General features: G+C 42.3%; 1 protein-coding gene across 1 annotated transcript in view; it reads right to left on the minus strand.

The window, feature by feature from the left end:
* The window catches only part of DNAJC11 (DnaJ heat shock protein family (Hsp40) member C11), a 39,110-nt gene extending 20,693 nt beyond the window's left edge, over positions 1-18,417 (minus strand). The window contains exons 1-3 of the mRNA XM_070759042.1: positions 18,049-18,417; positions 8,433-8,562; positions 4,765-4,838 (exon numbers count right to left, since the gene is read on the minus strand). Coding sequence (XP_070615143.1) covers positions 4,765-4,838; positions 8,433-8,562; positions 18,049-18,123 — 279 coding nt within the window. The 5' untranslated portion in view covers positions 18,124-18,417. The remainder of the gene's footprint in view (positions 1-4,764; positions 4,839-8,432; positions 8,563-18,048) is intronic.
* Positions 18,418-24,936: the final 6,519 nt, after the last annotated feature.

The following is a 24,936-nucleotide window of genomic DNA, read 5'->3' on the forward strand; positions in this document are numbered from 1 at the left end:
CTTCAAAAAATGAAAGTTGTGGTTCAAAGCTGTCTTTTTCTTTTTTTTTCAGCAAAACCCCCAGGGGGAGTTAAGTTTTCTCAGCATCAGGACTGCAGAACGAGAAGAGTCGGAAGGGAGCTTGGGGGGGTCATCTAGCTCAACCCACTGCTTGAAGCAGGAGACAATTTTACACCAGATTGTTTTTCACGCTTACGGCGGTTTGCAGCCATTTGACAAGATCCAAATTTATAAGCTTCGCACTGACTTATGACGGTTGCAGTGTCACAAGCAAGGGGCAATTGGGCAGCCAGATTCATTTAATGACTGGCTGACTAAACATAGCCTCTCGCGGTGATTCGCTTAACAAGAAATGTCATAAAACAGGGTTTGAGGTTTCTCTCTCTTTTTGCCCTCCCCCTCTGGCCTGCCAACTGTTCCCATCAAGGGCGTGCAGATCGCTTGAACGCAAAAAGGCGAAATAACACAGTGAGTTATTTTTAACAGAAAGACCTTTAAAAATCCTTTCAAAGGTCTTTTTAAAAATAAAATAAAATAAAAATCTCTGAGCTGAATGCCAATATCTCCACTCGTTTATTATGGCAAGATAAATCACCTAACCGAGGTGGGGGAGAAGGAAAAAAAGAAAGAAAAGGCGCTCAAAATATTGCTAGGTAAATATTGAATTTCTCGCCTTACGCTCCCCCTGATGCGGAATATCGGCAAATATTAAAACAAATTCCAGACAGTCCTGACTTCGATTGAGCCGTTTCCAAATGTCTCTTTCACAGTTAGGAAAAACAGCAAATAGCCAGGAGAAATTTAGATAGCTGTAGCACTTTAAATATAAATGAAAGCGAAGAACATTATCTAAAATCCGGATGATAGCATTTGGAAAGGAGGTAGCACAGGATGAATGATATATACCAGAAATAATTGGATAAATAACTAGAAAAAAATGATTAATTTGACTAAGAATTTGGCAGTTGATATTGTATTATATTATATTTTAATTTGAGGTATGTAAGTTGGAATCTCTGTAAGGTGTGAAAAATAATAAAACATGTATACACAAAAACAAATGTCTCTTTCATCAGGGTAGTCCTGGATTTTTTTATTTTATTTAAGTTGACTCCTATGCCACCCAATCCAGAAGGACTCAGGGCAGCTTACAACAATATAAAATGACCATATAAAATTACAAACAACCATGAAAAGAAGTCAAGGGGGAAAAAAATCTAAATTCTAAAACCAAATTAAAACTTGTAGGAGAGCAACTCACCCACACGTGTACATACCATTCATACAACCGTTCCAAGTTGAAATGGCCCGGGGGGGGGGGGGAATAAAGACTTACAACCGTGTTCCACACTTACGACCTCTGTTATCTTCTTCATAGTCGTGCAGTCAAAATGCAGATGTTTGGCAACTGATTCAGGTTTATAACGGCCGGGGTCTCTTGATCCCCTTCCAACAAAGTCAGATTCGTTTAACGACTTGTGTGACTATCTCAGGGACCGCCTTCGGCTGCACGAATCCCAGCGACCAGTTAGGTCCCACAGAGTGGGTCTTCTCCGGGTCCCGTCAACTAAACAATGTCACTTGGCGGGACCCAGGGGAAGAGCCTTCTCTGTGGCGGCCCCGGCCCTCTGGAACCAAGTCCCCACAGAGATTAGAATTGCTCCCACCCTCCTTGCCTTTCGTAAGCTTCTTAAAACCCACCTCTGCCGCCAGGCATGGGGGAACTGAGATACTCTTTCCCCCTAGGCCTTTACAATTTTATGCATGGTATGTCTGTATGTACGTTTGGTTTTACAATAAGAGTTTTTAACTGTTTTAATATTGGATTGTCATATGCTGTTTTACTACAGTTGTTAGCCGCCCCGAGTCTACGGAGAGGGGCAGCATACAAATCCAATCCAATCCAATCAACAAATGCAGGGATTCGCTTAACAACGGTGCCAAGGAAGGCACCGTAAGATGGGGGCAAAACTCACTTAGCGATGGAAATTTGGGGGCTCGAATGTGGTTGTAAGTCTAGGATTACCAGTATTACATGTTAAAATCTATCATGAAACATACACACACACACACACACATTCTCTTTTCAAGAGATTATTATTATTATTATTATTATTATTATTATTATTATTATTATTATTATTATTATTATTAAAATTTATATGCCACCCCTCTCTGAAGATTCAGGGTGGTTCACAACATATAAAAGCAGTATACATCAAGATAATAATTAAAGTTAAAATTAAGAATTACAGTACATTTAAAAAGAAACCAAAAAACCTATTAATACGCAAACATCCCATTCAACAAACTTACTATATATTCATTGGCCAGGGGGTATTATTTTTCACACCTTACAAAGATTCCAATTTACATACCTCAAATTAAAATACAGTGGTACCTCAAGATATGAACCCCTCGTCTTACGAACAACTCGAGATACGAACCCGGGGTTCAGAAAAAATTTGCCTCTTCTTACGAACTTTTTTCGTGTTACGAACGCCAAACCCGAACTTCCGGGTTCGGCGTTCGGGAGGCTGCTGGGAAGCCCCCCGGCTGTTTTAAAAGGTGACAGCCGGGCGGCGGGGCTTCCCAGCAGCCTCTGAACGCCGAACCCAGAAGTTCGGGTTTGGCGTTCGTAACACGAAAAAAGTTCGTAACAAGAGGCAAATTTTTTCTGAACCGTTCGGAGGCTGCTGGGAAGCCGCGCGGCTGTTTTAAAAGGTGACATATAATAAAATAATAAAACATCAAGATAATAATTAAAGTTAAAATTAAGAATTACATTTAAAAAGAAACCAAAAAGCCTATTAACACGCAAACCTCCCATTCAACAAACTTACTATATATTCATTGGCCAGGGGGGTAGAATCTAATGACCCCAAGCTTGGCAGCATAAGTGAGTCTTTAAACTCTTATGGAAGAGCCCTTCAATTCTTTCTTTTAAGAAAAGTAATAATTAAACAGCAAGCAGAACACGCGTCAATAGACTAGCGGATCATTTCTGCGATGTTTTTAAGGAGTGTATTTATTCCTTTTTTAAAAATACAGTATAGTGTATATCTTTTTTTTTTTTTAATGTCCTCCTGGCCTAATTTTTCTGTAGTCACTGACACATCCTTCACTTCGCAGGTTTTTTGCTGCCTGTCAACCAGGTGCAAGACTAGCCACTGTCCTGTCGCTGGTATTTTTAGCTGTGCGGAAGGGCAGAACCTCCGTTTAAAAAGTGTTTTCCAAAATTGAGATGTTGGAAAAAAGAGAAGAACAAGTAAGATGACTTAAGTCCTGGAGGCTAAAACATAGGAACAACGGTTGCAGGGATTGGGGATGTTTAGTTTTGTAACTGTTGGGTTGGCAATATATTGGCTATATTGTTAATGGCTACTCACTGTTAGGTTGGCTCTGCAATCTCTCTGTATTGTAGTGATGTATACCAGCTAAAATGTGTTTAGGCTTGATATCTTTGCTGATTATGACAAAGACAACTGGTAAGAAAGACTATGCACTTGGTAATATTTGGGTTATTATTCTGACTATAATGTTTATGACTTTAGACTATTTATTTGAATATGTAAATTTTCAAAATAAACTTTAATTCAAGTTGGTCTATCTGTGTGTGGCTGAGTCGTTATTCACAACTGATCTCAATCTAAATGTTTCTGTGAGTGCACAACTTTGGTAAACAAGGATTACTCTGCTCATACATTAACACGTTTAACACAAAAAAGAACGAGGGGGACACACACACGATAGCCGCCTTCCAGTATTTGAGGGTTTCCACAAAGAGGAGGGGGGTCAACTTATTATCCAAAGCACCAGAAGGCAGGACAAGATGCAATGGATGGAAACTAACCAAGGAGAGAAGCAACCAAACAATGTTTGTATGGCTGTTTGTCTGAATGGGTATGATTGATTTTTAACGTAACTGGGGATTTTAGATTGCTTAGTTTTAATTAATTGGATTTAGCTAGTACATTCCGTTGTTTCTTTTTATATGTTGCAAGCTGCCCCAAGTCCTCGGAGAGGGGCAGTATATAAATCCAATCAATCAATCAATCAATCAATCAATCAATCAAATCTATCTATCTATCTATCTATCTATCTATTATCTATCTATCTATCTATCTATCTATCTATTATCTATCTATCTATCTATCTATACTATCTATCTATCTATCTATCTATCTATCTATCTATCTATCTATCGATCGATCGATCGATCGACCGACCGACCGACCGACCGACCGACCGACCGACCGACCGACCGACCGACCGACCGACCTACCTACCTGGAAATAAGGAGAAACTTCCTGACAGTGAAAATTTAACCTGTGGAACTGCTTGCCTGCAGAAGTTGTGGGTGGTTTTCAAAAAGAGACCAGACCGCCATTTGTCTGACATGGGATGGACTAGAAGACCTCCAAGGTCCCTTCCAGCCTTACCTCCTATGAATTCTGGTTTTCTCTTCCGAGAAGAGAAATTTATTTATTTTGTTTTTACAATACGCAACCTCAGTATGAATTCACCCATTGGTCAAAATGAAGAATTATAAAACTAAGCAATGCTGGGTCACTGGACAACCACTAGAAATGGTTGAGGATGCCCTGCTTGAGCTGGGGTTAGACTAGAAGACCTCCAAGGTCCCTTCTGACTCGGTCATTTTGCTAAGACTTGGCCATTTCTCCTTCTCCGCCCCAAACAGACAACCCCAAAGCCAAAGACCAGGCAACGTGGATAGCAGCTCTCTCTTTCTCTCCTACTTACCTCCCATCCTTCCATGTCAAGGCCTCGTTTTCCATAAATGTCATAGATGGCTCGGGTCTGGGGATCACTGAGGACTGGAAAATTAAAACCGAGACAGTTATGATCCGAAACCTGACGCTTTGGGGGCTGAGTTCACAGCCAAGCTTCTAATACCCACCCGGTCCAGGCAAACACGTTTCCAGCCCCTTGTCACTATTATTTTTAACCCACGAAAAAGCAGGCCACCAAATTCACACGCAGTGAAATGACTGTCGATCTCTAGAGAGATATTTTTAAGCTTCCCTTTTTTTTCCTTTTAATAAATTCTGCCTAACCCTAAATCCCAGCACCTTTCCAAAAACTGGATTTCAAAATCTGGGGCCATGGAGAGGGGAAGACTGGAAGGTTTTAAAGGAGACACCCCCTCCTTGCCAGCTCCTTAAAATCTTGCTCCTGCGTGCCCCAAAATTCCAATGAAGGATGCTGTAAATCAGTGTTTGCTGACATTTGGCAATCTTGAAGATGAGTGGGCTTCAACTCTCAGAATTCCTCAGCCAGCCATGCTTGGTTTTTCTCGCCCACCCCTGTTCTCCACAGTGGAGAGAATGCAGAGGAAGGGATTATAAGAGAGTAAGTGGGCCAAAATGGGAATACACATTGAAAGGGAGGGCGGAAGGGAGGGAGGGAGGGAGGAAGGAAAAAGAAGAAAGAGGGAGGGAAGAAGGAAGAAAAAAGAAAGAGAAAGAAAAAAGAAAAAGGAAGGAAGAAGACAGAGGAAGGGAGGAAGAAAATAAATAAATAAATAAATAAAAGGAGGGGGGAAAGAAAAAAGGGAGCATGGGAGCAAAGGAAGAAGGAAGGAAAAAGAAGAGGGAGGGAGGAAGGAAGAAAAAAGACAAAGAATAAAGAGAAAAGAAAAAAGAAAATAGAGAAAAGAAAGAAAGAAAGAAAGAAAGACAGACAGATACAAAAGGAAAGTTTTCTTTGGAGAGGGGCAGCATGCAAATCAAATTAATTAATAATAAATAAATAAATAAATGGATGAATGAATGAATGAATGAATGAATGAATGAATGAAGAGGGAGGAAGGAAAGGAGGGACAGAGGTAGGGAGGAACGAAGGAAGGAAGGAAGGGAGAGGAAGATGCCTGGGGAATTCTGGGAGTTGAAGTCCTCCCGTCTTAAACCGGCCAAGGTCGAGAGAGCTTGTGGTCTACCATTCAGCTCACGTCCAGAGTAATCAGAGGCCAGAAATGCTGAGCCTTCAAAAAAGACTCCAGAGCCAAATTTCTCTGGCTAATCTCTGGGATTTAATAAGAAATCTCTTATTTACTATTTCCCTCTGGACCCAAGTAGTGGATGGTGTCAAAACGGCTGGCCTTGCAGTTTTTTGGGTTTTTGGGGGTGGGAAGGAATAGAAGAGGGGGAAAAGGCCAAATCTGGCCAGCTGCTAATTTACTTCAGCTTCGCTGGGCTTCTCCTTCCCTCTCCTGCTTGTCCTGGATCTCCCCAAAAATCGCTGCAAGTGATCAATAATTCAGAGGCACACAAGAGTCATTCGACCAAACGGGGATCAGGGAAGCGCCAGCTTTTCATAGAAAGCTTGACTAGAATGGCTTGCACAACTACAAAATAATAATAATGATGATGATGATGATAATGATAATAATAATGAGGGGAAAGGAAAAGGAGAATGAGAAGAAGAGGAAGGGGAAGGGGAAGAAGAAGAGGAGGAAAAAGAAGGAAAAAAGAGAAAGAGGAGGAAGAAGGAGGAGGAGGAGAACGACAACAAGAGAAAAAAGGAGAAGAAGAGGAGCAAAAAGAACAAGAAGAAGAAGGGAAAGAGGAAGAAGAGGAGGGGGAGGAGAGGAAGAGGAAGGAGGAGGAAGAGGAGGAGAAGAAGGGCAAAAGGAAGGAGAAGAGGAGGAGGAGGAAGAAGATAGAAGGAGGAGGAGGGGAAGAAGACAGGAGGAGGAGGAGGAGAAGAATGCATTATATTTTGCACGGGCCGTTAAATCCCCTCTCCTGTGTCTTTTTAGAAAGCTTCCCTCTAAAACGCTTAAAAGCTTTTCTAGAAGATTGGCAAAACCTTTTCTTTTTAAAAAGTCTCTCTCTCTCTCTCTCTCTCTCTCTCTCTCTCTCTCTGTAGAAGGAAGGAAAGGCCTTTGGGAATTGGGAGAGGAGGGAGAAAAAAACCAAGCCCCTCGCCAGGTTTTTCCAGCCTGGGTGTAACCTTGGAGGCCTCACCGCCAGCCCCTGTCCGAGGGAGGGAAAGAGCAGATGCATTAAGCGGGAAGGAGCTCTGCGGTCAAGCCTTGGCGGAGAGTGCCGGCCGCCGTCTGCTGATGGGCGAGACCAGAAGTGTCCCAGTGTGTTAAGCTCTTACGGGAAACACACATCAGGGAGGCTCAAGGGGGAAAGCTGAGCAGCTCGTGGGAGCCTCACGAAGAGGACCGTTGGGCCTTCCGCAGGCCCGGCATCTTTAGGTGCAGGTAGCAAAGTGAAATGGATGAAGGGTTTGGCTTTAAAGGGTGGGATCAGGAGGGGAAGGAGGAAGAGAAAGAGGAGGAGGAGGAGGAAGATGACTGTGGGGCCCTTGGTGCTCTCTGAACTTGGTGGTTTTCTTGCAGATGTTTCATGACCCAACTAGGTAACATCATCAGTGCTAGAAAGGAGTGGGGTTCGTGGAAAGAAGGAGGAAGAGGAAGAGAAAGAAGGAGGAGAAGGAGAGGAAGAGGAAGAAGAAAGAGAAGAAGAAGAAGAGAAGAAGAAGAGGAGGAGGAGGAGAAGAAAGAGAAGAAGACAAAGAAAGAGAAGAAGAAAGAAAAAGAAGAGAAGAAGGAGAAAAGTACTGTGGGGTCCTTGGTGATCTCTAAGTTTGCTAATTTTCTTGCAGATGTTTCACGACCCAACTAGGTAACATTATCAGTGCTAGAAGGGAAAGTGCTTCGTAGAAAGGAGGAAGAGGAAGACTGTGGGGTCCTTAATGCTCTCTGAGCTTGCTGGTTTTCTTACAGACGTTTCATTACCAAACTTGGTATCATCATTAATGCTAGAAAGGAGAAGGAAGAAGACTATGAGGTCCTTGGCGCCCTCTGATCTTAGCGGCTTTCTTGCAGATGTTTCATGGCCCAACTAAGGAACACTCCACAAACCACATACAGTCGACAGCAGGCAGCCCTGATGATGTTCCCTAGTTGGGTCGTGAAACGTCTGCACGAAATCCACCAAGCCAGCCCACTAAGGACCCCATAGCCGGAAAAGGTGGGGAGAAGCCTCCGTGGGGCCTCTCTAGCAATCTCCTGGAAGGAAACAGGGCCGGAAAAGGCGGGGAGAAGCCTCCGTGGGGCCTCTCTAGCAATCTCCTGGAAGGAAACAGGGCCGGAGAAGGCGGGGAGAAGCCTCCGTTGGGCCTCTCTAGGAATCTCCTGGGAGGAAACAGTGCCGGAGAAGGCGGGGAGAAGCCTCTGTGGGGCCTCTCTAGGAATCTCCTGGGAGGAAATAGGGCCTCCACCCTCCCTGCGGTTTCACCAATCGTACGTATTATTTGCTTTTACATTGATTCCTATGTTAAAAATTGCTTCTTCTTACAAACTTTTCTATTTAAGAACCTGGTCACGAAATGTTCGTAAGTAGATGTACCACTGTATGTCAATCCGTTTTCCCGAAAAGGAGATGGAGGCCTCTCACCTTCATATGCCTGATGAAGGAGGTTGAAGAGCTGTTCAGCCTGCGTCTTGAGTTCGGGATCTCGGTGCTTGTCGGGGTGGTACAGCATACACAGCCGGCGGTAGGCAGCTTTCAACTCCTCTTGAGAGGCCTGGGGGTGGGAGAAAAAGACCAAAAATTCCTATTAAGCCAGCAATCAAGGCTTATTGAAATCTGCTGGATAAGGAAATCCGAGCTTTACAGGTCAGAAGGGGATCACCTGATCCCGGGATGTTATGACCCTCATAAATTCGAGTCGCTTCCCCAAGCGTCTGAATTTTGATAAAACAGTGAGTGTGAAAAATGGTCAGAAGCCACGTTTTGAACCTTCAAATGATCGCTAAAACAAATGTATTAGGAAGCTATCATCAAACCACCATGCAAATAACAGAAATATCCCTAAGGTTGGCATCTGGTGATTTTATTTAACCGGCGAGGGGAAAAAACAAAACAAAAACAACTGTCTAGCTTTTAACTTGGAAGATAAGGTCGTGGTGGTCCGAATAGGAAATTAAAAGTTTTGCTACCTATCTCTTAATCTTTAATTTTAATCAGTGGGAAATCTTTTAAATCTTTAGTTTTTCTTTTAATCTTTTAAATCTGGAACGGCTTGCCACCAGAAGTTGTGAATGCATAGATAGATAGATAGATAGATAGATAGATAGATAGATAGATAGATAGATAGATAGGATAGAGATATGTGATAGATAAATGATAGAGATGATAGATAGATAGATAGATAGATAGATAGATGATAGATAAATGATAGACAGATAGATATAGATAGATATGATAAATAGTAGATGATAGATAGATATATGATAGATAGATAAACGATAGACAGATGATAGATAGATAGATAGGATAGAGATATCTGATAGATATATGATAGAGATGATAGATAGATAGATAGACAGATGATAGATAAATGATAGACAGATATAGATAGATATGATAAATAGTAGATGATAGACAGATATATGATAGATAGATAAACGATAGACAGATGATACATAGATAGATAGATAGATACATAGATAGATAGATAGGATAGAGATATCTGATAGATATATGATAGAGATGATAGATAGATAGATAGACAGATGATAGATAAATGATAGACAGATATAGATAGATATGATAAATAGTAGATGATAGACAGATATATGATAGATAGATAAACGATAGACAGATGATACATAGATAGATAGATAGATAGATAGATAGATAGATAAAGAGAGAATCTAGAGTTTCCTGCTTGAGCAGGGCATTGGACTAGATCTCTAAGATCCCTTCCAGCTCTAATCTTGATTGACTGATTAATTGATTTAGTCTAGTCTTCTATTTGAGCAGGAGTATGGGCTAGAAGACCTCCAAGGTCTCTCCCAGCTCTAACCTTAATAAAACCCCAGGTTCTGTTCTTAAAAGTAAGCCGAAAACCACATAGTGGATATACGTAGTGGACATACGTAATACATATGTAGTGGAGACTGGAGCAGTTTCTGGAATTGAGATTTTTTTTTTGTTCTTTTAAAAAAAGATCTTAGTTCATCTACATGCAAATTGGACAGAACCTGCCAGGTGCTGAAAAACGCCATCTCACTGCCTCTCTTTTACTTAGGCAAATTAACGCCGATGAGAAAGGAGTCAGAAATTCTGGCTCAGCCAGGACTCTATATTTAATCAAACCGGGTGATAAATGGCTTAATGTGCTATTGATTAAGTCGTAGAAATGAGCCGTTCGTATTTTTTTCCCCCCGCACACACACAAATATCATGTTCAATAAAATGCAAAATTGGGCTTTTCATCACCGTCCGGGGGTGGGTGGGTGGGGGGCAGGAAACACTAAGGTCACCGGCTCGATATTTGCATGGGTGACTACGTCTCTCCAAAATCTTGACAGCCCTTCAAGTTGTATTGAGAGACTGATTTGGGGAGTCACTTTTTTGGGGGGGGGGGATTATAAAATTATTGGGTGGAAGTTTTATGATTGGATAGAAAACTAAGAGATATGTATGCATTAGCAATTGGTTAATTTTGGGTAAAATTGAAACATGAGAATTTAATTTAAATTTTGGAAGCCAGATGGCGAAGATGAGAAATGGTGGTAGCACTATATAATGATCTAACACAAAATTTACTAATTGTTTAGTTTATACATATAGAACTTTATTTTATGAAGTAGGTGATGTAATATAAAGGTTTTTTTTTACTAAAGATATATATATATATATAATTTTTAATTAGCTATATGATACAATATTAAAATTTCGATAAAAGAGATTTTATTATTCTTTGCATGGGTGTAATGTAACTTTTTATAGTAAGATGGAGAGGAAGAATTTTTATTTAGATTTTTAAAAACTGACAGTGTTTTATAAAATTAATAGAAAATTTTAAATGAGGAGAGATAAGAGCCTCCATTGAGTGAGTAATAAGAAAAGTTCATATATGATTGATTTTAACCATTATTGTTTTGTTTATAATTATATATTGTTTTATTTTATGATGGAGAAAATAAAAAAATTATACCCCAAAATCACTTACTTCTCATTGCAAGATTTATTTATTCTATTCATTAATTGGATTTATATTTCCTCCTCCCTCCCTCCTCCTCCCCCCAATCTCATCTCATCCTGGTCCGTTTAACTCTGCGGCTCTTCCATCCTGCTTGGTCAGGCTAACCAGGATAAGCGGGGTGGAAGGACACAGGATCAAGGAGAACGGGTTACAAATTTTAATTAAATCATTGTGGCGGGATTTGTATGTGTGTGTGGTTTTTAAATAGGTCGGGGACGCCAGAAGCAATTACTGGAGATGCCTGTCGTCCGAAGCCAGCATTCAAAGCTTGAACGTGCCCTGGAAGCTCTACCTGGGTTCAATCTTGATTTATAAGTTCTTCAATTAAATGGTCTGTCATAACAGGCGTATATTTTTAAAAGGGCCGTGACAGGTTCTATGGCTCCGTTCCCCCTAATGCTTCGGGATTATTATATATATATTTTTTAATCCCTCCTGGCAAGTCATCGGATGGCGAAAATCAGCCCTGCCACCTTTTCCTATTTAATAAACATAGTTCTTGGGGCTCCTTCCTCTCCTGAATGCAGCCCAAAATTAATAACCAGAAAGAACTGTCATCTTTTGACAAAACGTTTGCCTGCAACGTGCAGCCCTGAAACAGATTTGGTCCTTTGGGAAATAAACGGCTGCCCTCTCCCTATTTATTTGTTTTAGTGCTCGGTTTAGTTAAAGGGTTTTCTCGCCTACCTTTCAAACCTAGTCTGGGGAAAATGTCATTTTTATGAAAGTTTTAAAACCACAAATATTACAAGCCGGGTATTACTTGTTAAGGGGAGCTTAACGAAGGACGTGGAGCCTAGCCGCCAACTATTTTTAAAATCTACTTGTTTCTTTTTTAAAACACACACACACAAAATAGACAAAATTGTGCATGCTTTCAAGGAGAATTCCAAAATTGTGAAGCTACTCAAAATAACATTTGGCAAAATTAAATATGGAATCCGTCGCGCTCACTGAATTTGGTTGCTTCCTTGAAGAGGTTTCACGACCCAACTAGGAAACATCATCAGTGCCAGAAGGAAATGAAGCTTGTAGAGAGGAGGAGAAGAGAAGGAAAAATGGAGAGGAGGAAGAATAGGAAGAGGAGGAGGAAGGCAAAGGGGGAGAGAAGAGGAGGAAGAAAGAGAAGAGGAAGAAGACGAAGGAAGGAAAGAGGGAGAAGAAAAAAGAAGTGGAGGAGAGAAATAGAAGAGGAGGAGGAAAGAAGGAAAGAGGGAGAGAAGAAAAAAGGAATGGAGGAGAGAAAGAGAAGAGGAGGAGGAGGAAGGAAGGAAGGAAGGAGGGAAAGAGAAAGAGAAGAGGAGGAGGAAGGAGGGGGAGAGAAGAAAAAGGGAGAGAAAGAGAAAGAGGAGGAAGGGGAAGGAAGGAGGGGGAGAGAAGAAAAAAGGAAAGAGAAGGATGGGGAAGAAGGCAAGAAGAGAAGAAAAAAGGAGAGGAGAGAAAGAGAAGGAGGAGAAGGAGGGAGGAAGGAAGGAGGGGGAGAAAAGAAAAAAGAGAAAGAGAAGAAGAGAAGGAGGAGGAGAGAAGAAAAAATAGAGAAATAGAAGAGGAAGAGGAGGAGAAGAGGAGGACTGTGAGGTCCTGGGGCTTTCTGAGCTTGGACATTTTCTTACAGACGTTTCATGACCCAACTAGGGAACAGCATTAGCGCTAGAAGGGAGTAGAAATTTCCCCTGCAGTTATATACAAGTCCCCACTCTCTTCCAGCAACTGGCATGTCTTTATGACTGCAACTTTGGTCCCTCCACGAGTGGCTCTAAGTCAAGGACTAACTGTTTGCCTGCCCAAGTGTGGAAAACACCTTCAGGCCAAAAACTTTGGGTCCAAAGATTGACAGGAGTCAGAATACGAAGACAGAGTTAAGAAGAATTATGATTTGTCCTTTAAAAAAAAATAGCGATTTGAAACCATCCCTTTATTTCTGCCGCCATCAAGTATAATAAAAGCCACAAAACTTTTTGGAGCTGAATAAAGGGCCCATGTGTCTTTCAATTAGCCATTAACTCTGCATAGGAAGCTATTCTGCATTTTTGGTATAGAGTCGTTCCAATTTTATTTTTCCCTTAGGCAATTTAAAACGGAAGGAAGAACCGAGCCGTAGATCTCCCACAAAAGCTCTCCCAAATTAATTAATCCAAAAATTTAACGCATAATACATTAACAAGCACCGTTTTTTCCATTACCTCTGATGGTGCAGTCGATTTTTGATGTAAAAAGATACTTAAATTTTGTACAAAATTTGACTTTTACAAAATTTGGGATAAATGGTATGCGTCGTGGTTGAATAAGAAAAATAAAACAAACTGAGATTAGTGGTAGAGGTGACATAAATGTGAATTGTTCAAAGTGCATAATAGAACATAATAGAATAGGGTGGCGCAGCAGGTAGATTGCTGTACTGCATGCCACTGAAGCTGACTATAGATCTGAAGGTCAGCGGTTCAAATCTCATCACCGGCTCAAGGTTGACTCAGCCTTCCATCCTTCCGAGGTGGGTAAAATGAGGACCCAGATTGTGGGGGCAATAGCCTAGCTCTGTTAAAAAGTGCTATTGCTAACATGTTGTAAGCCGCCCTGAGTCTAAGGAGAAGGGCGGCATAAAAGTTGAATAAATAAATAAATAAATTATTATGATTAACATTATAAATATCAATATGCTAAATAAGCCCAGCGAATCTTAGGTCAGACAAAGCAATAAAACATGGTTCAAAGATAGATTAAATAACGATACATAAAACTACACAAGATTATTAAGAATTTTGAGCCAAGGTGGTGCAGTGGGTAGAGTGCGGTACTGCAGGCCACTAAAGCTGACTGCTAGATCTGCAGGTCAGCAGTTCAAATCTTATCACTGGCTCAAGGTTAACTCAGCCTTCCATCCTTCCGAGGTGGGTAAAATGAGGACCCACATTGTGGGGGTAATACGCTGGCTCTGTTAAAAAGTGCCATTGCTAATATGTTGTAAGCCACCCTGAATCAAAGAAGAAGGGTGGCATAAAAAAAATTGAATAAATAAATAAATTTATCTTGAAGATTTTTAACAAAGTTTTTGGAGGGGGGGGGTTGTGTGTTTTTGGGTTTGGGGTTTTTTGGTTCTCTTTTTATCACTTTTGTATCATAGATGTAGCCAGTATATGTGTTTTAAATATTTCAATAAAATTTTAATAAAAAAGATTTTAAATATAAAGATTTTTTTTAAAAGATGCTTAAATCGGAAAATAGACAGAATGGAAATACTTGCCAAGGTTGGAAATGAGGCTACGTTGTGAGTAAAAAGCAAGCCAGTATAATCGATAAAACCATTGCCCAGTCAGTAGAAGTCTCCGACTTATGACCGTTCCATTAGTGATTGTTCAAAAAAAAAAAAAAAAAGACTGAAAGAAGTGACTTATGTCCGTTTTTCACACTTACGACATTTGCGGGATCCTGGGGTCACGGGATCCCCTTTTCCGTCTTTCTGACCAGCAAAAATTAAATTAAAATCAATGGGGAAGCCAGATTCATTTAACAACCACACTCCTCACTTAAGAATGACAGTGATTCACATAGTGAGAAAGATTATCAAAGGAGGATTAAACTCACTGAAGGGATAATTTGCACTCAGTTGTGGCTGCAAACCAAGGATCACCCGCAAACGGTTCCAAAATTTGGATTTTTTTTTTACTCCTTTCTTTAATAATAATAATAATAATAATAATAATTATTATTATTATTATTATTATTATGTCAGTACAATAAAGGAAACAAGATCACTATGCTGGATTTCGTATTTCATCAGCAGTCGGGCGCTTCCCAAGCACCTAAGACTGCGTGATGTAGCGGCGAATTATGTTTGCTGATCCCAGTAAAGCGGCCTTTTGCAATTGACAGATGGAGATTTTGTCAATTCCGATGGTTTTCAAATGTCCACTGAGATCCTTTGGCACTGCGCCCAGCGTGCCAAGTACCACTGGGACCACTTTCACTGGCTTATGCCAGAGTCGTTGCAGCTCGATTTTTAGATCTTCGTATTTCACTAATTTCTCTAGCTGCTTCTCCTTAATTCTGCTGTCTCCTGGGATTGCGATGTCGATGATCCATACTTTCTTTTTCTCCACGATCACAATGTCTGGTGTGTTTTGCTTCAGAATTCGGTCAGTCTGAAGTCTGAAGTCCTACAGTAGTTTTGCTTGCTCATTTTCGACCACTTTTCCGGGCTTATGATCCCACCAGTTCTTTGCCACTGGTAAATGGTAGTTCCGGCACAAGTTCACAGATGATCCACTATTATTATTATTATTATTATTATTATTATTATTATTATTATTATTATTATTATTATTATTATTTAGATTTGTATGCCGCCCCTCTCCGTGGAGTTGGGAGCCCTAGGAATTTTTTTTCTTTCCGAGGCCTCTCAGGCGTTCGGCTTTGTGAAAAAACGGCCGAACCACTTCCCTGAGAGACAGGGGCGGTTCCAACTTACCCCACAGCTGGTTCGCTTCCTCCCACGCCCTTTTCAAATCCTCCTCTAATAATAATAGAAGACCTCAGAGCTTTGTACCATGTAAGGACAGCCCCCTCTTAAGTGGTTTTAGAGAGTCAGCGTATTGTACCCAACAATTTGGGTCCTTGTTTTACTGACCTCGGAAGGACGGAAGGATGAGTCAACCTTGAGCTAGGTGAGATTTGAACTGCCAAATTGCAGCCAGCAGAAAGTAGCCTGCAGTTGTGCACTCTAGCCACTGCGCCCTGCAGTCCTTAGTAGTATCGAAGTAGTATAACGTAGCATCAGCCTTAAGCCCTTTGAGATTATTTTTATGCTACAAATTACTATATATAATTGTATATACTGTATGTATGAATGTATGCATATGTACAGTATATATGTGGGTGGGTATATGAATATGTGAATCCAGAGCATGATACCATGGTCTTTCGAGACTGAAGGATGCCAATGCAATATGTGTGTGTGTGTGTGTGTGTGTGTATATACAGCACATGGCTCTCTCTCTCTCTCTGTCTGTTTGTCTGTCTGTCTATGTGTGCATGGTCTTCAATTTACAACAATGCATTTAATGACTGTTCAAACTTACAGAGGAACTGAAAAAAGTGACCCTTATAACTGTCACAACATTCACATGGTCACATGATCAGAATTCAGATGCTGGGCTATTTGACTCATGACTGGTGCTGTGTCCCAAGGTCACACAATGTCCCTTTGCCACCTTCTAAGGACCAAAGTCAACAGGAGAGCCAGATTCACTGAATGACTGTGCTGTTAACTTAACAACTGCAGCGATCCATTTAAACGCAGCGGCAAGAAAAGACGTAAAATGAGGCAAAGCTCACTTTGCCATTGTCTTGCTTAATATTGGGTTCAATTGTGATCATAAGTAGAGGACCACCTTGCATGTACAGTATGTGTATCGAAAGAATGAATATATGTATATGTCTGTGTGTATTTATTTTGTCCAATACACAATGAGAGTTTTAGTGGGTATATATATATATATACACACACACACATAGTAAAATACATGATGAAAGTTATAGAGGAGATACTCATAGTAAAATATATCTATGAAAGAATAGAAAATATATAGTAATAGAACATAGGTATAAGAGATATAGGAGAGCAATAGGACAGGAGATGGAAGGCACTCTAGTGCACTTGTACTCGCCCCTTACTGACCTCTTAGCAATCTGGATAGGTCAACCGTAGATAATCTAAGGGTCTATCCATCTATCATGTTTTTTTGCTGAATTTTTAAAATTAAGGGAGACTAGAATGGCACCATTTCGGCCTTGTTCTGGCCTCATCAGCTAGCCACACCCTTACTGGGATTTGATCCAGTAGCTTCTGCCTTGTAAGGCAGAGAATTAACCTCTAGGCCAGTGTTTCCCAACCTTGGCAACTTGAAGCTCTTTGGACTTCAACTCCCAGAATTCCCCAGCCAGGAATGCTGGCTGGAGAATTCTGGGAGTTGAAGTTCAAAGAGCTTCAAGTTGCCAAGGTTGGGAAACACTGCTCTAGGCCACCAGATCTGATCTCTTTCAGTTATGTACCAGGGAGGGGCTATATGTTTTTTATGTCGGATCACCCTGGCATATTGAAGGAACATCACAGCATATATATATATTATACACACACACATATATATATTCTATCTATCCATCCTTCATCTGTCTGTTTTCTATCTTTCTACAGTATCTCTCTATCATCTATCTATCCATCCAGCTACCTCTATCTATTTGCTCTACCTATCTATCTCTACCTACCTATCTATCCATCCTTCATCTGTCGGTCTTCTATTTACAGTATCTGTCATACAGTATTTCTCTCACTCTCTATCCATTTATCCACCCATCCATCCACCCACCCTTTGTCTGTCTGTCTTCTATTTACAGTATCTCCCTCATCTCTCTCTTTCTCTCTATCCACCCATTCATTTATCCATCCATCCTTTGTCTGTCTTCTATCTATTTACAGTATCTCTCATCTCTCTCTCTCTCTATCCATCCATTATCTATCCATCTTTCATGTCTGTCTTCTATTTATCTACAGTATCTCTATCATCTATCTATTTATTGTCTATTTATCTATCCATCCATCCATCCATCCATCCTTGATATCTTTCTCTCTCTCTCGACCTACGTATCCTGATAAGAGAGGGAATCAGAATTTCATCTTTAATCCGTGCAGGTTTGTACACAAAGAGACAGACAGTGAGGGATTATTTTATGGGTGGGCAAAGGGGTGGGCTAGATGACCTCTAGAGAACCCTCCCTCCCCCAAAATGGACTTTTGGACCCTTCTTGGGCGGGAAAACTCCGTAAACCGAGGCCTCCTCATCCCTGGAGCAAAAGAACCAGAGGCTCCTCATCGATATTCCACACTAGGGATACATTTTGACCGGAATCCCCGCCCGCTTCTGTCCTCTCAATGACTGGCCGAGTCTCCCCGGCCGCTCTTCCTCCCGCAGATCGCCCCAGGAGCGGATCCCCGGAGGTGGCCGGATCCCCTCAGCGCCTCACCTCCCGCCGCACGTTCAGCAAAGAATAATAGTCCTCGTTGTCCGGCACTTCATCGCCTGAAGAGGCCGCCGCCATGTTGCCGACCTCTCACCTTCCCCGCGCGCATGCGCCGGGGGAGCGAGCGCGTTCACCTCCCCCCCAAAAAAGGCCGCTCTAGGAAAAGAACAGGAAAGCGAGAGGCCGCCTTTTCAGGCAGAGCGTGGGAGACGAAGAGCAATTGCGCCTGCGCGGAAGGGGGGAGAAGCGGGCTGTGCGCAGAATCGGGCGAAGGAAGAGGACTGCGAGGTTGGCGAGGTGAAAGACGGCCGCGAGGTTTTGAAGGAGGAGCCGCGCGCGCGCCTTTGCCGCGCATGCGTCCTAAGTAGTGGGACGGCAGAGGAGGGGGAAGAGCCGCGCCTACTTGTGGGCGGGGCTACACGCTGCTGGTGTGGCCAAACTGGAATTTCTAGGAATGTGTGAACCAGGTGCCAAAATCCAGATTCAATGTTAAATATATACAGGGCCACCATCAGGAATTTTGGGGGCCCATACAGCCTAAGTGTCTGGCCCCCCCGCCATTTTAAAACTATTTTAAGTCGCCAAGCCACTCCATCCCCCCGGGGATCATTTCCCGCTTCACGCCAAGCGAGGCGGTCCCATAGGCCAGTGTTTCCTAACCTTGGCAACTTGAAGATATCTGGACTTCAACTCCCAGAATTCCCCAGCCAGCAAATGCTGGCTGGGGAATTCTGGGAGTTGAAGTCCAGATATCTTCAAGTTGTCAAGGTTGGGAAGCACTGCCATAGGCTATTTCAGGAACTGGGTTAAGCCGATTGTGTGGGTCCAGGAGAAAGAAAGAAGCGGGAGTGACAAGGGAAAGAAAGATTCTGGCATCGGTCAGGCGGAGCGAGGCTTATTTATGGCTCCTTGGCACTTCTCCCTTCTTGTTGACAAAACCATGTGCTTTCTAGCGAGGGGAGAGGGGAGGGGGATCCCACACCCGGCAGCCACCGGAGAGGAGCTGGAAAGGACGAGGGGAGAGAAAAAGCAGGGTACCAGCAGTCAGGCGGGTGTCTTGAGGGGGCACTCCCATCTGGAAGGAAGGGAAGAAAGGCGAGGGTGAGCTAGGAAGGAAGGAAGGAAGGAAGGAAGGAAGGAAGGAAGGAAGGAATGGTAAAAGGGGCGATCAAGAGAGGAATGGGTGAATGAATGGACGGAGGGTGGGAAGGAAGGAAGGAAAGAGGGAAGGGACAGGAACAGAGGAAGGGTGCAAAGAAAGCAAGGAAAGGTGTGAAAGGGGAGAGTAAGAGAGGAAGGAGTGAAAGAAGAGGGTGAGGGAGGAAAGAAGGGAGGAAGGAGAAGGAAAGCAAGAAATGGATGGAGGGAAGGAAGGAAAGAAAGAAAGGGGGAAGGGACAGGAACAGAGGAAGGAAGCAAGGAAACTTATGAAAGGGGAGAGTAAGAGAGGAAGGACTGAAGGAAGGGAGGGAGGGAAGAAGGTAGGAAGGAGAAAGAAAAGAAGAAATAGAGGAAGGGAAGGTAAAAGAGAAAGAAAAAGAGCAAGAAAGAGAAAGAAAGAAAGAGAATGAAAGAGAAATAAAAAGAGAGAGGGGGAATGAAAGAAATGGAAGGAGGGAAGGAAGGAAGGAGAGAAAGAAAGAGGAAGAAAGAAAGCAAGATAAAGAAAGTAGTGATTTCTGACAGTCTCAAAATGGGTGAACAGTGCAGTCAGGCGGTAGGGAAAGCAAGTAGGATGCTTGGCTGCATAGCTAGAGGTATAACAAGCAGGAAGAGGGAGATTATGATCCCACTATATAGAATGATGGTGAGACCACATTTGGAATACTGTGTTCAGTTCTGGAGACCTCACCTACAAAAAGATATTGACAAAATTGAACGGGTCCAAAGACGGGCTACAAGAATGGTGGAAGGTCTTAAGCATAAAACGTATCAGGAAAGACTTAATGAACTCAATCTGTATAGTCTGGAGGACAGAAGGAAAAGGGGGGACATGATCGAAACATTTAAATATATTAAAGGGTTACATAAGGTCCAGGAGGGAAGTGTTTTTAATAGGAAAGTGAACACAAGAACAAGGGGACACAATCTGAAGTTAGTTGGGGGAAAGATCAAAAGCAACATGAGAAAATATTATTTTACTGAAAGAGTAGTAGATCCTTGGAACAAACTTCCAGCAGATGTGGTAGATAAATCCACAGTAACTGAATTTAAACATGCCTGGGATAAACATATATCCATCCTAAGATAAAATACAGAAAATAGTATAAGGGCAGACTAGATGGACCATGAGGTCTTTTTCTGCCGTCAGACTTCTATGTTTCTATGTTTCTAAAAAAGAATGAAAGAGCAAGAGAGAAATAGAGAAAGAAAGAAAAAGAACCGAAAGAAGTTGTGATTTTGACTATGCCGGCTCATTCCCTCCCCCGCTCCCCACAAACCACCTACCCCTCTACCGCAAGAGGGAAGCGCCCGAGGCGCCGGGTTCTTCCCTTTCTCCCTCGCCCGCATCCTTGCCGCGGTGACTCACCAGGAGAAAGCTGGAGACCCACGCAGCTGCTCGGGGGGCCTTGTGGAAGGCGGCGGCGGAAGACCCCATGGCCGGCACTGGATGCGAGGAAGGATGCTTTCTGCGCGGGCGGAGGCCGAGAGCTGAAAAGGGCGCGCCTTGCCCACCCTCGCCGGAAGAGCTGCCCATCTAGCAGTCCCGCTGCCCCATTGCCCGGCAGGGGATGATGGGCAAGGGACGCCTCGGGGAAGGAGGGCAGGGCGGGAAGGGAAGGAGGGGGCTGGTGGGGGTTTAGGAAAGGGAAGCCCGCCGGGCACGAGGGAACGCTGGCCGCGTGGGGCTCCGAGGCCAGCCTTGCAGCTCCTCGGCGGGAGGAGCCGAAAGCCACCGGGAGAGGACTGGGCTCAGCAGGAGAAGCGCCAGGGGGGCCCCCATTATTCAATTGCCCCGGGCCCAGTACGCCTCTCCCAGTAATACCCGTCTATCAGCGGCCCTGAATATATATACAGTATATACAGTGTTCTCTCGATTTTCGCGAGTTCGAACTTCGCGAAACGTCTATACCACGGTTTTTCAAAAATATTAATTAAAAAATACTTCCCAGTTTTTTCTCCTATACCACGGTTTTTCCCTCCCGATGATGTCATATGTCATTGTCAAACTTTCATCTGCCTTTAAAAAACATTTTTTAAAATAAACTTTAATAAATAAACATGGTGAGTAATAATCTAAAAGGTTGCTAAGGGAATGGGAAATTGTAATTTAGGGGTTTAAAGTGTTAAGGGAAGGCCTGGGATACTGTTCATAGCCAAAAATAGTGTATTTACTTCCGCATCTCTACTTCGCGGAAATTCGACTTTCGCAGGCAGTCTCGGAACGCATCCCCCGCGAAAATCGAGGGAACACTGTATATATATATATATATACACATATATAGCTATTATAGCAACATTAATATTAATATACGTTAAAATTAATATATATGAACTTTAATATTAATATATGTTAATGTTTAGAAATATTAACATACTGCCAAATGTTTATATGTGTGTGTGTGTGTGTCACATGTTTTTGCTGAATTTGAAAATTAAAGGAGACTAGGATAGATCTATTTCTGCCTTGTTCTGGTTATTATTATTTATTAGATTTGTATGCCGCCCCTCTCCGTAGACACACACACACACTTATATATATATATATGTCACATGTTTTTTTTGCTGAATTTGAAAATTAAGGGAGACTAGGATAGATCTATTTCGGCCTTATTTTGGCCTCATCAGCTAGCCATACCCACTTGGACTTGAACCTGCATCCTTTGCCTTGTAAGGCAGAGAATTATCCTCTAGGCTACAGTATCCAATCCCTTCAGCTCTGCACCAGGGAAGGGTTACATATTTGTGTGTCGAATCATCCTGGTGTATTGATATATATATACATGCACACACACACCTCTACATACAAACACACATGGGCCAAGTTATGTGTCCCATGTATGATGGGCCATGTACCCTGAACAAAGAAATATAACTGCAAAATGATGGTAATTAATTGTGGGGTTATGCAGGTAGCCTTCATGGATTTACGTCCTGTAGCGCTTTGAGAGCTGCGCAACGAAATTTCATTTTGATGTATGCCTATCAGTATACATTCAAAGTGACAATAAAGTTATTTTTCTGCTCTAGTCAAATTCTACTGTATGCTTTATTTTTTTTCTCTTCCTATTCTATTCCATTTCATTCTATTCTATTTAGAATTCTATTCCTGTTCTATATTCTGTTCAATTCCATATTCTATTCTATATTCTAGTGTAATCTCTATTCTATTCTACTGTACTTCTATTCTCTATTTTTTATTCTATTCTACTCTGTTCTATTTTATTCTGTTCTCTATTCTACCCAGAATTCTATTCTATTTTCTATTCTGTTCTATTCTACTCCTATTCCATTTTATTCCCTATTCTATTCTATATTCTATGCTATTCCATTCCATTCTCTATTCTGTTTTATGTTATTCTATTCTAGCACATATTTATTAATTTTTTACAACAGCCATCTCCATGACAAGGTCAAATTAGGTCTTAGTGACTTAAGCAATTTATGACCGCTTATCACACCTATAACCATTGCAGCATCCCATAGCGGAGAGAAAGGGAGAGAGAGAGAGAGATGCCCAGGGCCTATGCCCAAAACAGGTGCTCCTGGAGAGGTCAACCATGGATAATCTAAGGGTAAAGTGTTGGGGGTTTGGGGATGACACTATGGAGTCCAGTAATGAGTTCTACGCTTCGACAACTCGGTTACTGAAGTCATATTTTTTACAGTCAAGTTTGGAGCAGTTAATATTAAGTTTAAATCTGTTGTGTGCTCTTGTGTTTGAAGCTGAAGTAGTCGCCGACAGGCAGGACGTTGCAGCATATGATCTTGTGGGCAATACTTAGATCTTGTTTAAGGCGTCTTAGTTCTAAGCTTTCTAGGCCCAGGATTGAAAATCTAGTCTCGTAGGATATTCTATTTCGAGTGGAGGAGTGAAGGGCTCTTCTGGTGAAGTATCTTTGGACATTTTCAAGGGTGTGAATGTCTGAGATGCAATATGGATTCCAAACAGATGAGCTGTATTCGAGGATGGGTCTGGCAAAAGTTTTGTAAGCTCTGGTGAGTAGTGTGAGATTGCCAGAGCAGAAGCTACATAGTATTAGGTTTACAATTCTTGAAGTCTTCTTGGCTATATTGTTGCAGTGGGCTTTGGCACTTAAATCTTTTTTTATTAGTATATGGAGGTCTTTAACCGAGATGGGATTATCTGTGATAATTTGATTGTTCAGTTCGTATTTGGAGATCACATTCTTTTTCCCAATTTGTAGGACAGAGCATTTGCTACCAGCAGATTCCAGGTTTCTCCTCCAAAGGGACTAGAATGCTGCTTTCTTCCGTTAAAACTGGCATCCTTCGGCCCCTTCCGGGTGATGCCCAATCTCCTTACCTGGGCCGGAAGGAAGGCGAGAGGAGGGGCCGGGCTGGAAGCTCCTATTCTACATGCAGATGGGCAGAGCATGAATAATGCAAATTTCAATTCTTATGAAAATGAGGAGCTTAATTGCATTAGCTGCACAACGGAGGGAGAGGAGGCTCCCCTGAGAAATATTTTTCGGAAGCTTGTTTGTGCCACCCCTGTTTTGAAGATCCATTTGCCGCCTCCAGAGCTCTGGATCCCCTCCAGGATCCCACAGGTATCTTCTTCCTTCTCTTCAAGATCTCAAGGTTGCCCTTCATGGCCTGAATCTGTTCTTCGGCAAGATCCCCAAAAATGTCCTTCTCTTTCTCCAAACCCCGGAGAAAGAGCTTGGGGGCTCGTCCGGGATTTGAACCCCGGACTTGAAGGATTTCCTCCTCCTTCTCAGAGTTGGCATTCACTTACCTTCCCTACCGGTTCGGAAATGGGAGTGCGCTTGTCCATGCATGGCATGTACCACGGGATAGAGATAGATCGATCAATCGATCGATTGATAGAAAAAAAGATAGGTAAATGATAGATGAATAGATAGATAGGTAGATGATAGATAGGTAGGTAGGTAGATGATAGATAGATAGGTAGGTAGATGATAGATAACTAGGTAGGTAGGTAGATGGTAGGTAGGTAGGTAGATGGTAGGTAGATAGATGATAGATAGATAGATAGATAGGTAGATGATAGATAAATAGGTAGGTAGGTAGATGGTAGGTAGGTAGATAGATAGATAGATGATAGATAGATAGATAGATAGATAGATAGATGATAGATAGATAGATAGATAGATAGATAGGTAGATGATAGATAAATAGGTAGGTAGACGGTAGATAGATAGATAGATAGATAGATAGATAGATAGATAGATAGATAGATAGATAGGTGGGTAGATAGGTAGATGATAGATAAATAGGTAGATAAATAGGTAGGTAGGTAGGTAGGTAGATAGATAGAATTATTTTTTTAACATAAGCCTTTGGAAAAATATGAAGGTCTGCCGAACCTGGTTCAGTAAACCGAGATCTCCATGCAGCTTCTTGCTTGCTCAGCCAAGAGAGAGAAAGAGAGAGAGAGAAAGAGTGTGAGAGAGCGAGGAATGAAGGGAAGAAGGGGGAGACAGAGTGAAAGAGAGAGGAGAGGGTGGGAGAGAGAGGGTGGGAGGGATAGAGGGAGGAAGTGAGAGTGAAAGGGAGAAGGAAAGGGAGGAAGGAAGAGAAAGAGAGGGAAAGAGGGAAAGAGAGAGAGGGAGATGGACAGAGAGGGAGGGAGGAAGGGAGGGAGCCCACTGGGGGATTAATCTAAGGCACCTGCTTCCCTCTTTGCCTGCGTAACCTTCCTGGGCTGGGCCCGGGAAAGGCCAGTACATGATGGGCACGGCT

The sequence above is a fragment of the Erythrolamprus reginae genome, chromosome 8, assembly GCF_031021105.1.
Source record: "Erythrolamprus reginae isolate rEryReg1 chromosome 8, rEryReg1.hap1, whole genome shotgun sequence".
Classification (NCBI taxonomy): domain Eukaryota; kingdom Metazoa; phylum Chordata; class Lepidosauria; order Squamata; family Dipsadidae; genus Erythrolamprus; species Erythrolamprus reginae.